This window comes from Lynx rufus, unplaced genomic scaffold (assembly GCF_022079265.1).
Source record: "Lynx rufus isolate CCGP_SWC_20201006 ecotype Redwood Valley unplaced genomic scaffold, mLynRuf1.p SCAF_24, whole genome shotgun sequence".
NCBI classification, from domain to species: Eukaryota; Metazoa; Chordata; class Mammalia; order Carnivora; family Felidae; genus Lynx; species Lynx rufus.
Genome location: NW_025814839.1, coordinates 10,423,448 through 10,437,325, shown reverse-complemented (window position 1 = coordinate 10,437,325; position 13,878 = coordinate 10,423,448). Strand labels below are relative to the sequence as shown.

Sequence of the window (13,878 nt, the reverse complement as noted above, 5' to 3'; positions counted from 1 at the left end):
CCGGGATTCAAATCCAGGTCAGGTCAACACCGATGCTAATTATTGGGCCTTGCTTGAAAATACTTTAAGCAATGCTCTTTTCTCAGTGGCATTGAAAATTCCCCTGATCCCATGCTGATGAAAATACCAGGTTTACAGTGGGACACAGTAGGTCCTCAGCTGCTCCAGGGTAAGAGCTCAATAGCGCCCTGGGCTATAGTTTATGCTCGATGAATGGAAACAGTTTTATTTGAGAACATTTATTTATTTATGTATTTATGTTTTGTTTTTTTTTTAATTTACGAACTTTTAAAATGAATGCTCCTGCAGGGAAGACTGAGGTCATCTTTCAATCAGACTCATAGTGTTTGATGCCTTCGGAAAGCAGATAAGAAGAAGAGACAGCACTGAGGCCACACCAACATCTAATAAATATCTAACAGGGTGGAGAGAGTTGTGTCCCTCAGGATTCGTATCATGGAGTCCACGGCATGTGGGCAGAAGTAATTTTTTGGTGGCTGCCTTGTGGGGCCATGAGTACAGGTGGAACTTCGCCCCCCACCCTGGGAAGAGGGGAGGGTCTTCCTGGTTGCACAGGGGAAGAAGAAGGTGGGTTTACCCAGATCTCCAAGGGGGCATGTTCTCTCCTTTGTCCAATCAGGAGCTTGACACAGCATCCCCTTTGTCCTGACATTGCAACTGGGGATAATATATGTGGAAGTCACCTCATCCGGTCTCCTCTGGCACAATATGAATTCCTGGCTCTGGAAACCAGACTCTTTAGATCAACATCATTTATGAAGGCCGGACACATCGTGTCCCAGGGGCAGCCTGGAGTCTGGCAATGAGCACTGGACCTGGATCCGGGGCGGGGTGGGGGGAGGGGGACGAACATCAGAGGGGCCTTGAGCAAGCCACAGCCTTGCCTCAGTTTCTTTATTTACAAAACAAAGAGAATAGACTGGGGTGGTCTCAAGGAGCTTTCTGCATCCAGAGCTCCGTGTGGATCTTCCTTGGGCTAGGATTTCATTTTGTGCTCCTAAAGTTGCCATTAATTAAAATTCAATTAACAACCTCAGCCAGGAAATCCGAAGTGAAGGGCTGACACTTCTGATTAATTGAGAGTGGCAGAGAAATAAAATGTGGGGGGAACATGTGACAGGCAGTTTCAGCATCTTGCTTACCCTTTATTGAACTGACTCTGTCTGAATTGACTTAAATCCCCAAATGCTTCTTCCCTATTTTTTATATTTCACTCAGGAGCAGTGTTAACCAGCTGCTGTGTTCCACCTCAGTAGGGACTGCTTTTGGCAACAAAGGAAAAGATTTCCCTGAGTGATTCCTTATACTTTTTCAGAAGCAAAGGGTTTCAAACTGGCGGCCCATGGGGGGGTGGGGGGGTGGGGACATGATTAACTGCCCGGAATTTTACAAATTGGGGAGGTTTTTATATAGCAACCTAGGTTATTAGTCTCTCTGAAAAATGATAAGCCCCAGACTTCCATTCTCACATGGCAAAATGGCTAGAGCTGGGCAGAAGTTCTTCCCTTTAGCTGAGTAGGCATATCCCTGTTTGCCACAGACCTCACCACTCCCTAATGCTTACACCCATCCAGATTTTTTTCATATACCCAGTTTGCCTGGTTCTTACACAAACATGATCTTGGCACTGACAAGCTCTAAACACACAGAAGAATATCAGTTGCTGTGGGAATTGATTGCAGCCCCTCTTTCAAAGCTCTCATTTTAGAGACGCAGAAACTGAAGTCAAGAGACAGGAAAGGACTTGTCTGAAGCCACACAGTGAATCGGGTCACCGTGGCTAAGCTAGGTCTCCTGACTCCTAATCCAGTGCTCCCTTGTCCTCAGAATGGACCACACTTCAGCCTGGAGTGTGACCTATAAATTTCCTAGGGAATTCAATTTTGTGAGAGTTCCAGTGTGGTGATTTACTGTCCCCTGTTGCAATTTTTGTCATGAATATTCCTGGAGGACATTTTTTTTTATAAGGTTTGTGGTTCCTGCTGCTCTTTCTGTGCATCTCTGGAGACAGATGTACACAGTGTCTCCATAGCAACTTTCTGTGATAAAAAATAAAGGCTTCTACTTCTCAGATCTAGGCACACCCTGATGAAAGAAAAAGAAAATAGTGCAACTCTTCATGAGGGGCAATTATAATCGTGACACCATGGAGGACATGCATTTGACGAGCTCAGTGTTTAATAAACAGTGTTTCATGAACAGACCCAGGATTGACTCTTCGCTCTGCCATTACCCGGTTGTATGACCTCATGCAAGTCACTTAGCCTCTCTGAGCCTCAACTTCCTCCTCTCCCAGCTGGGGATTAGAATTGTGCCTCCTGGGGCAGAGCTGGCTAATGTACCCAAAGCATTTCCTCAGCATAGAACCTGGCCCATTGCAATTATGTTAAAAAGTGGCTTCTAAAAATTATATAACCATGGGGCGCCTGGGCGGCTCAGTCAGTTAAGCGTCCAACTTCAGCTCAGGTCACGATCTCACAGTTTCTGGGTTCAAGTCCCGTGTCAGGCTCTGTGCTGACAGTTTAGAGCCTGGAGCTGCTTGAGATTCTGTGTCTCCCTCTCTCTCGGCCTCTCCCCTGCTTGTGCTCTCTCTGTCTCTCAAAAATAAATAAATGTCAAAAAAATTAAAAATTATATAACCACAATAATTATCAACATTTTACCACTTTCTTTTTTTTAAATTTATGTTAATGTCTTATTTATTTTTGAGAGCGAGCGAGCGCACAAGTGGGGGAGGGGCAGAGAGAGAGAGGGAGACACAGAATCCAAAGCAGGCTCCAGGCTCTGAGCTGTCAGTGCAGAGCCCGATGTGGGGCTCGAACCCACGAACCGTGAGATCATGACCTGAGCTAAAGTTGGACACTTAACCAACTGAGCCACCCAGGCCTCCCTACCCCTTTCAAAGTGAGTTGGCATGGTGTTTCCTGAGGTTCTTTACTAACGTTGTGAAGTAGGCAGGGATGAACATTATTCTCATATTGTGGGGAAGGGCACAGGTGTAGGAAACATTCTAGGTGCCTGCTCTTTCAACTACCTTTACTTATCTAAATATTACCTCTTGTCAGGGTGCCTGGGTGGCTCAGTCAGTTGTATATCTGACTCTTGATCTCTGTTCAGGTCATGATCTCACGGTTCGTGGGTTCGAGCCCCACACTGGGCTCTGTGCTGATGACTCAGAGCCTGCTTGGGATTCTCTCTCTCCCTCTCTAACCCTCCCCCACTTATGTGCCCTCACGTGCCCCCTCCCCCCCCAAATAAATAAATAAATAAACTTAAATAAATATTACCTCTTGTCATTATTACTTTACGGTGCTTGTTTGTTGGGTAGATGAATTTGGGAAGCTTTGGGTTTGGAATAGTTTTGAGTGAAAAGAATAGACCTCTCGATGTTCCCTTGGTGGTAAATGTGCGTTCTTGTGTGTAGAACACCCTATCTGTTGAATCACCTACTTCTTATTTTCTGGCTGAGTTGAAAAGAGAGTGAGAGATCGAGAGAGAAATGACTGGTATTGATTAAAAACATGGAGTGAGGTGAGTCCATTTCCTTCCGGTGACATGTAATTGAACAGCTCCGCAGCTGCTCCTCCCCTTTCCCGTGAAGTGGTTTCTGGCCAAATGTCATGTCTCCCGTAATCCCCAGATAGCCGTTTTAATTAAAATTTACAAAAACCATCCAACAGCATGTGGTTCTGATTTCTCTTCACTCAGAGAACCAACTAGAAAAAAAAAAAAAATCCCATCAGAGAAGAGACTGGCAAAAAACGCTCCCAATGCAAGTCGGGGCTGGTAGCCAGACCAGAGCGTCGTGTGCTGGTAGTTACCTTAGGCGCTGTCACGAAGTGCTCCCACCTCTGTCCCATGGACTTGTCCTTATTGATTTTTTTTATTGTGCTCTTGCTTCCACCCGGGTCCCTGAGTGAGAAACAGCTTAATGAGTTTTCCGTTCCCAGAGCCTCGGTTTTACTACAAGTTCTTCTAGGAAATGCAATGAATGGATGATGGATGGTGGCTGTTCTCTGTTACGGTTTCTTCCCCCCCCCACCACCACTCCCCCCACGTTTGCGTGAAGAAGTGAGAGGCACAGTCCTCCATAGCTGGGTCCTGCCAGTGAAAATTGAGGTTAGGAGAGACCACCTCTTACGAGGTGGGGCTGAGGGAGGTGAATGTATTTGTATTCATTCTTCATCTGTTTGCGATTTGGACTTGGGTCCTCTCCTAAACTCCAGGGCAAGTCTGCAGCTACTCCTGGGGGGTGAACTGAAAGGCATGTTCATTTCTGAATCTCTGCCTGCGGTGATGTCCAAGAATCCTACCATGAGGGGCACTTGTGAGTAGCATGGAGAGAGTATAACTGAGGGGGCCTGTGGAGAGGTTGTGGGGGCAGGTTTTTGCACAACGAAAATCACTGGTTTGGAGCGTATTGAGCAGAACTCTGTACGATGCTATGTGCAAGATGCTTTCTCACTGAATTGTCTCAGTAAAACCTTGCGATGCAGTCATTGTCACCCCATTTTACAGATGAGAAAACAAACGGGGGCGAGGGTGCTCAGGTCACTCACCCAGGTTCAGATTTACAGTGAAACTAATGACTGTCACTTGATGGGTCCCTGTGGAGCCCTGTAGCTAATTTTCCACTGCAATTTTTCTATTCCTTTTCTTAAAGCACCACCATTCCCCAGTTAACTAAACTTGGGGTACCCTAAATCCTGGTTCCTCCCCTCAGGGGTTGGGAACTTTCTGGTTATGAGACTGAGCCTCCAGCAGGTTTTGTTGGTGCTGTGCCCGTAATCCCTCATCTGAAACCCATAGGACCAGATGTGTTGCCACGTTGGCATTTTGGGAAGGATATATGCTGCCTGTGCCATATGTTAACGTAATCCTTCCAGAAGCGGGGACTGGGACAGCATCCTGTAACCAGACACATTACTATTTCTGCAGTGACATATATGAATATTTACTCTAGGTGGGCTAAAGACCTGTAAATAACTTCAAGTCAGATTGTGCCACCAAGTCAGTTTGGTTCATGTCAAAGCTTGCTGCAGAATGAGTTATGGAAAAATTGTTTCCAGAGCCTTTTGGATTTTGGACTTGGGGCTACAGGACAGTGGATCTCTGTTGATAAACAAGCAGGAAGACTCAGTGTGTGCTCTTTCAATTCCTTCTACCTATCAACCAATGATTGATTAACGCACTGATTTCCCTTTCCGTCCGTCCGTCCATCCATCCATCCGTCCACCCATCCACCCATCCCTTTCTTTATCTCCTTTTTCTCTGCAGAAAGGATTTTGGATGGCTGGCATCCTTTAAATCATTTGGCTGGCTGTCATCTAGTATAGAGCAGGGACTTGAGGAATTGAGGTGGCCAGACCAGGTTGATGACGGGAGGCACTGACAGGGGTCTAGACTTCTCAGGGGCTGCTGAGCGCTGATGAGGGAGGTGGGAGATACTCAGATATAGGAGGTAAAGGGTGATCAAGCTCAAACTTGCATAAGACGGGCTTCTCATGGCACAAGGCCCTGGGTAGTGGAATCGAAGGCTTTTACCAGCCCAGATGTGGAGCAGGGGCTGGGGGTGGGGGTGGGGGGGAGGTGTGCCCTCCTCCCTGGCAGGACTTTGCTGAATATTTATCAGCCCACAGCCACAACCCAAGAAACATACGTAGGCGCCAAGGTGGAAGTCAGGCTGGGGAGGGTGGGGCGGGGTGAGAATGTGCCTTCAAGCTTTTTGTAAGACTTTATGTTTGATTACACAATAAAAAGCCCTCTGAATAATTAACAGTGAAGCTCATTTAACGTTGGTTCTGCCTGCTTCTCCCCCGAGTAATCAAATTAGGGAATATTTAAAATCCAGCCAGAGGAAGGAGCAGCAATACTTCAGTCCTATAAACAATATTTAAACTAGCGGCGCTTTTGAAGTCTGATTTAAGGCGCACCAACTGGAAGCTTTAGCAGTTTCTGCTTTGGAGCGTTTCTTTCAAGACCACAGGGCTTTGGGGCTCCTTCCTTTCACTAACGCAGCTCCTGCTGTGCCTCCAGCCTTCTTCTTGAAGTTCAAAAGCAACCCCCTTCCCCTTTCAAAATTAAATCTGGTCCCAGCCAAGCTTTCAAAATCTTAAATATTCAAGCCCAATCGGGAAGATGGGGAGGCTTTCTGTTAACGCTGACTTCCTAGATGACCCGAAATCTATTGCGACTCCAGGCAGCAGGTAAATGAGTTAAAAATGCAGCGAGGCTCCCAGAGATCTTAAACAGCCCTTGCGCCCTTGCTCGTGCAAAGCCACTGATAAAGAAAGGGCCCTGGTTAGACAGAATCAGTCTCTCTGATGTTTCATTCTCAGTAGCAAATAAACCAAAAAAAGGAAGATCAAACAGGGGCAAGAAAAGAAGTAAACCACCTGTGTTTCTTTGTCCACAGGGGGCTGGCTGCACACCTTGTCTGAGATGGGCACAGCAAGTTGACAGTCCGTCCTTCCCAAGGCTTGGTGGGGTGGTCATTAGTGCTGTTTACCAAATAGTCCCAGGTCTTTCTGGCTCCTTGAGGACAGGGGTAGTGCTGTGACTTGCTTTGTTTAAAAGCGATTAACCTTGGTTTTTTTTTTTTTTTTACCATAAATTTCATATTTAAATAAATAAATAAATAAATGCAATTGAATGTGGCGTTTAGGGTGGATGCTTTAAGGGCCAGCCCTCAAGGCAGATTCCCTCTGCTGCCGAGTTGATGGTGGAAGCTTATGTTGACAAGGAGCTCCTGTCAGCCTGGGTCCTTGAGCGACTAAGGAGCACAGCCCTATGTTGATGACACGTAGGACGCCCAGGAAATGCACTTGTGTTGCATTAAGCTTTTGAGATTTTAGGGTTGTTCATTCCGGCAGCTTAATTTAGTTTACCTAATTGATGTCCCTGATCTACTGTTTGTGTGACCTCAGGCAAGTCTCTCTGAGCAATAGGACCGGGAAAGCAGTGCATGCTGGTGGTTAACAGTGGGTTTAAGAGTCAGGTGGCCTGGATGTTCGAGTCCTGTGCCTGCCCTCCTTCCGAGGCGTGTCTTTGTGTAAGTTACTTAGCCTCTCTGAGCCTCAGTGTCCTCATCTGTAAAATGGAGGGAATAATATTAGTTATGTCAGAGGATTGCTGTGAAGATGAAATTTGGGGCTTGTTAGGGGCTTGGCGGGGTGCCTTGTACAGAGAACTGAACACAGTTAAACTCTTAACAGTATGCTTTTGTCGACAGCGGTCTAAGTGTGGCTTGGAGGAGGGGCTGATGGTGGGGAACGAGGCACTAGGGCAGATCCATAGGGGCAAATCTGCTACGATTTTCAGACCATAATTTCCCCTTGCTGAAGCTTTCTGGGGGATCCGATTTGCTAGCAATCAAGGGACAAAAGCGTTGAGCCCCGTCGCATCTCATTTAACTATACCCACCAAGCACATTTTGTTCCTAGTGTGTCACTTGAAATCTCTCCACAGCGGCCATCAGAGTGGTTTTCTCAAATACTTCACTCAGCCTTTGCGAACCGTCATGTGGGGTAAAACACCTACTTCTCAGAGTGGAAAGTCTGTTGACCGGTTTAGAATGCATTCACGAGTCCATGACTGAGTTTGGAGATCGGCGGTAACTGCTGATTGCGCACCAGGGAAGGAGGGGACAGAGATCAGAGCTCCCAGGATCTCCCAGGCAGGTCGCCTTCCTAGTGACAGGTGCTCCCATCATCCTGCCAAGGTCCCCTACTCCTGCAGAGATGTCCTCTTGAGTAAAGCAGGGGAGGCATTTTGCAATTAAATCAGTGCAGAGGGGAGAGCAGGTGAAATCCAAGATTTCACTCAAATGTCACCTCCCGAGTGAGTCTTTCCCGGATGACCCAATTTAAAAGTCACCCCCAACCTGCCACTGTCACATCACCCTGTCAATTTCTTTGTGACCCTTGGTGCTATCTCACAGCATCTTGATTGTTGCATGTTTATTATCTGCTCCCCTAAAGCTGCAGAAAACAGAGATGTTACCTGCTTCCTTCACTGCTGTATCCCCAGTAGTGCCTGAAAACAGCAGGCTTGAGGAACATGAGAGTTTCCGGGGTGGGGTAGGGGCGCACATGACAAGGGAAAAACAACTTAAATGTAATAACTGCTATTTTTGCATGTTCTTCAGAATGATGCTGCATTTTTCCCCCCACAAGATTGACGATCTGGCAAAGACTTAAAGTTCTTACAGGACTTGGTTAAATATGTTGATAAACTCCACAGTCATTAAAAGTGGTTCCAATATGGAGAGACGGTTCCCATATGTTAAGTTAAATACCAAAGCCATAAGTATAGAATGGCCTTTTTTTGTTGTTTCTTAAAAGAAAATGACACACGCACATATCACATCATCTTGGTAAGCTGCAGTCCCTTTTGTATCCTGGACGCCCCCTGACAAATATTACTTTGCAATGAATTTTTCTTTTTGCTTTTTGACACCAGACCGTGCCCTACATTAATTGAGGACTTTGGGGCTTTAGCTAGGAACAGAGGAAACTGCCATTTAGTGGTTAAGCACGTGTGCTGGGCCCACCGGGTTACCGGAATTCAAATTCTGACCTAGCTTTTACTAGCTATGCAATTCTGAGCAAGTTACTTAAATCTTCTGTGCCTCAGTTTCCTCATCTGTCAGTTAGAATGAGGCTCAAATGATGTAAAGTACTCAGAGCAGTGCTTGACATCGGAAGCACCCAGGTGCCAGCTATTTTCATTATAACACAGTAGGTAGATTTAGGAGCTTGTGTCATATTTGAAACATCAAAGTGTGGTTGCCTTTTAGCCTTCCATGTTTTTCTAAAGGAACAGCAGGTTCTTCGTGCCTGGGCAGCCCAGCCCTTGAGTGTGAGGACTTTCTTTTTTTCTTTTTCTTTTTAAAAATTTTTTTAAATGTTTATCTATTTTTGAGAGAGAGACAGAGACAGAGTGTGAGTGGGGGAGGGGCAGAGAGAGAGGGAGACACAGAATCCGAAGCAGGCTCCAGGCTCTGAGCTGTCAGCACAGAGCCCGATGTGGGGCTTGAACTCACGAACTGTGAGATCATGACCTGAGCTGAAGTCAGATGCTTAGCCAACTGAGCCACCTAGGCGCCCTGAGTGTCTGGACTTTCTTTATGAAAGTCAGGATTATACCCACCTGGACTCCCCGATTAAGAGTGGGACAGTCCTAGGCAATAAGACATAGATGATTGTGCTGCTTGAGTGTGTCCAGGGGACAGCTCCTCACACCTTCACCCCATGGTGTATGCTGTACCCTGCCTGGAAGGTAAATCAGGAACTCTTTACTCCCCTGCTTGGCCAGGGGTGTGCCCATTTCTTTCCCACGGGAACTAGGGAAGATGTAGTTCCCTGTAGTTCCCACTAGCAGGGGGTGGGGTGAATGGAGTTGGGGAAAAGTGGCACTAAGGTTTGTAATGGTTGCTTGCATCTATCTCATCTTGGCTGCTTCTCTGTAAAGGCCCATTCCTTTCTAGTCAGTCCTTGGAAAGTTAATTTCTAGAAAAAAATAATACCAACACAGGGTTACAACCCTTATCCAATTCCAAAATCCAAAGGGTGTTGAAAACTAGAAAAATGTTGGGGCACCTGGGTGGCTCAGTTGGTTAAGCATCCAACTTTTGGTTTTGGCTCAGGTCATGATCTCACAGTTCTGAGATCAAGCCCTGTGTCGGGTTCTGCCCAGCACAGAGCGTGCTTGGGATTCTCTGTCTGTCTCTGTCTCTACCTCTGTCTCTCTCTCTCTCCCTCCCTCCCTCCCCTGCTTTTTCTAGCTCTCTCTCTCTCAAAATAAATAAATAAACTTAAAATTTTTTAGGGGCACATGGGTGGTTCAGTTGGTTAAGCTTCTGACAGTCTGTGGGTTTGAGCCCCTCATCGGGCTCTGCACTGATACTGATGAGCCTGCTTGGGATTCTCTCTCTCTCTCTCTCTCTCTCTCTCTCTCTCTCTCTCAAAATAAACTTAAAAAAGGTTTTTAAATAGCTTATTTGGCAGCAAAACATGACCTGAACTGATGGTAGGCTAACGATGGCCTTTGTTTATCTTTATTATACACTTAGTGTAAATATTCATTCTTTTTTTTTTTTATTCCTGCAGAAATACAGTGTTGGATGATAGTTGGCTACCCTGTCCTCTCGGTGTGTGTGTGTGTGTGTGTGTGTGTGTGTGTGTGATGTTTTCTATGGTGTTTGCCCCATATTTCCTTTCTAAAATGCCAAAAGAGAGAGAGAGAAAAAAAAAAGCAATTCTGAAACACAGCTGGTCCCGAGGGTTTGGATAAAGATTTGGGTACCTTTATATATAAAATAAGTCTTACTTTGCCAAAATAGAGGCCCGCGTCTCTGAGAGAAGGGTAATCAGCATATTTGTTATTGAAAGCTCGGTGTCTGCTCTCTCGTGGACCCAATCACCTTGTCAATTGAAATAAACTCTCCTGCTGGCCGTGGGATTAATGAGGATGCTGGGAAATGATAATGTGTGTGAACTGCCACATGATGAAATTGGGAAGGCCTTCCCTGACCCCTCTAAGGAAAGGGGAGACTCAGACGCAACTCATGTGACATCCTAGAATCTGTCATCTGTCCATTCACCCAACCATCCACCAATTCCAGCCAAATATGGGATCTCCCTGCAATTAACAAAGATCATCTTCTGCTTGCAGCACGGGAGCTGCCAATTAGCAAAAGTTTGCTGCCTGGAGAAAGCCCATGTTAAGGTATTGAACCATCCCACTTTCTTGCTGTAAAATCCATAAGAGGGCAGGATTTGATCTACAGCCATCATCATGCCTAATAGAAGAGAAACCTCTGGGACCTGCAGGTCCCCGATGATGGATGTTTCCTTTTGGAAAATGCAAGGTGGGTGTCAGGGCTCAGGGTTTGTGTTTCAGATGCTTGAATAGCAGGAGATGCTGGCTGCTTGATGGTGGAAACTTAGAAAACACAGTCAGGAGAACTAGAGGTTTGGTGTTTCTCTCTTGGGGTCATTCCGCGATTGCTTATTTTTGCAACCAGATTTTGGTTGACCTTGCTTAGCTTTTTTTCTGTCTGTCTGTATGTTTGTTCATTCTTCCAGTGACATGGATCTCATCTGTTGGTAAAACTCTGCTCAGAAGTTTCTTTCTTTCCTTGCCTTGGGTCTCAATGGTATTGATAATCATACAGCCAACTGCTCTTTGAAATGGGGATTTTAATCTTGAATAGCTATCATTTGGCTGTGCTCTCAGTCATTGGGATAAATGCTCTACGTTCTTTATCTTGCTTGATGCTCACAATAATTCTTCTGAGGCCCGCAGGAACCCATATGATGGATGAAATAACAGAGGCCCAGAGATGTTAAGCGACCAAAGTCACATAGCTACTAAGTGGCAGAGCCTGAACTCATCCATGTGCTTGTTCCTACTCACTCTTAATTCTTCTGGGCTCTAAAAAATGCATTTGAAGATTTGGGGAAATTTGAATTATGGTATCAGGATGAAACATCATAAATAGGGATTAGGCATTAAAGAGAAAACATCCTTCTCCTTTCTTGCTAACTAAAAAGATTTTCTGGCACTTTTTAGGAAACCTAACCCCCTGCCCAGCCCCCACCCTCAGATTCATATATTTTTTAAAAAAAATCAACCCCCAAAAACGGTGTGCTGGAGTTGGCTCATGCTGACTCACAAGAATTGAACGTGTTCTGAACTGAACGTGTTCCCGGCCCCAGGTTCAATGGCATCACATTGGTAAGCCTGAAATCAGCCTTGGCTGGACTATGCCCACCATGGATATTGGCATGGCTTTTCCTTCTTGGAGAACTGTTCTGTTTATTACACATTTACCAGCATACCACTGACCCCAAACTAAAATCACCATCAGGATCAAATGGTTCACTGGAAAAAACAAGCCCCAGCAAATACTCTGACTTCCCGTAGGGATCTTTCTGGATGTATTTTTCTGTCAGGCTGATCTGGTTCATGTTCTGCTCTGATAGAGCTCGATATCCATGGATCCCTGATGGAATTCTGCCCTGACAAGTCACAGGTAGAGCCTCCACTGCTCCTAACGTGACCATTCTTTTTTTTTTTTTAACCGCAGACAACCATTTTGGGCTCATTGCTGGGCACATTCTGGGTCACATTTCTGGGCACATTTCTAAAACCAAGCAAAGGAAATGAAGATGTTCCTTTTTTATCTTCTCAAGCCAAAGCCTACTGTATGTTCTTGCCTCAGTTTGGGAGAATGGATGCCCAAATGTTGGAGGCGAAATTGTTGTGGCTCGTAGCTTGCTCGGGGACATGAAATGCTATTAGAAGTCCACTGGCCGAGGGTGTTTTTTCTTAGAATCTAAGCAATCAACTGTGAAAAAAATTAGATGTTGCTTTGACCCAGAAATTCCATTTCTCAGAATCTAGCCAACAGAAATATTTTCAACTGGGTACAAAATGTATGTACAAGGATGTTCTGCGCAGTACTGTTTGAAATGGCAAAAACTTGGAACCACCTTAGTGTCCCTCGATAGAGAAGTGATTATCTAATTTATGGTCCACCCATACCATAGACCATAGGTAACCATTTCTTTATTGAAGGATGGTATTCTGTTTACAGGATGATGGAAACTGTCAAAAGAATGTGGAAACTTTGTATGTCCCATGGAAAGATGTCCATAAGACACTTTAAAGGGAAAAATAGAAAAATGTACAAGATAATATTTAGAGTATGATTCCAATTCTGTTTTTTTTTTTTTTTTAAAGTAAGTCTATTAGTAAGGGGAAGACATTAGAAAGGTCTGGAAGGAGGAAGGACATACCTCAGATCTTTAAAAGAGGATTCCTCTAGGAAAAATAATGTGTGGGAAATGGCTTAAGACTGTGGTTTTCAAACAAATTCTGTGAACCACAGAGATATTTTGGAAATACCTGGGGTACTTTGTGGGGGATGGGAGAGAGTTGGAGGGGCCCTAGATCCCTTCGGTCTCCCAACCTCCTGCTTCGTGTAGAAGCTCCATTTTGACAAATTTGTTTTATACTATCGGGGTTTCCATTAAAAAAAGGGGGGGGATTTCTGCTGCTTAAAAAAATAAAGGTTATAAACCAGAGCATTAAGGGAAATTACAGTTTTCAGTTCATCCCAACCCCAAACATGGAATCAATTGGAGTTACCAGTCTATAGGTGCATGATTTATATTTCTGGTTGTATTTGATGTTAGTTTATCTGGGCGCTGGTGCATGAGATGAATTAGGGCAGGGGTAGGGAGGGGGTTTGGGAGTGGGTGGTAAACACCTTCAGGAGGAAGGAGTTAATTAAGATTCAGGAAGAGAACGGAGTCTGAATTCTGAATTCACCTTGGTGGCGGGGCGGGGAGGCGGGGTGGGACTGTGAGAAAGAGGCCATATTAGTTCATTGGGGCGGGAGTGATGGGTTCCCACTTATGGAGGACGGGGAACTATTTTATTTCACTCAGCATGGGACTTTCACAAAGCGACTCCCAATTCCTTAAGTCAGGGAGTCCTCCCTTTTTCCTCATTCTTGGAGACAGCATGCCTCTCTTTAAAGAACCGATGCCTTCCTGCCTGCCTGTTCCTTGTTCCGCCTTGTATGCAATGCAGTTCCTGCCGTAGTGGCCTCAAGGCTTTTGCATGAGCCCTCCCCTCTGGTGGGGACACACCTAACACTTGCTCAGGCTAGACCACAGGCACAGAGCTTCAGCCCAGCTGCTCAGGACCTGAGCGCTGAGTATTCCCTTGGGTCCAAGTGGAGAAACAGCCACACCAATATATGTTCAAACAAACAAAACCTTAAGAAAAGAAAAGAACAAAGTGAAAAGGAAGAGCAGCAAATAAAGAATAGTGTTGGGGAGGAGC

General features: G+C 45.4%; 1 protein-coding gene across 1 annotated transcript in view; it reads right to left on the bottom strand.

Moving 5' to 3' along the window:
- The window catches only part of CCDC60 (coiled-coil domain containing 60), a 162,292-nt gene that overhangs the window by 22,183 nt on the left and 126,231 nt on the right, over window positions 1–13,878 (bottom strand). The window contains exon 6 of the mRNA XM_047087939.1: window positions 3,843–3,933. Within this exon, the coding sequence (XP_046943895.1) occupies window positions 3,843–3,933 (91 nt within the window). The remainder of the gene's footprint in view (window positions 1–3,842; window positions 3,934–13,878) is intronic.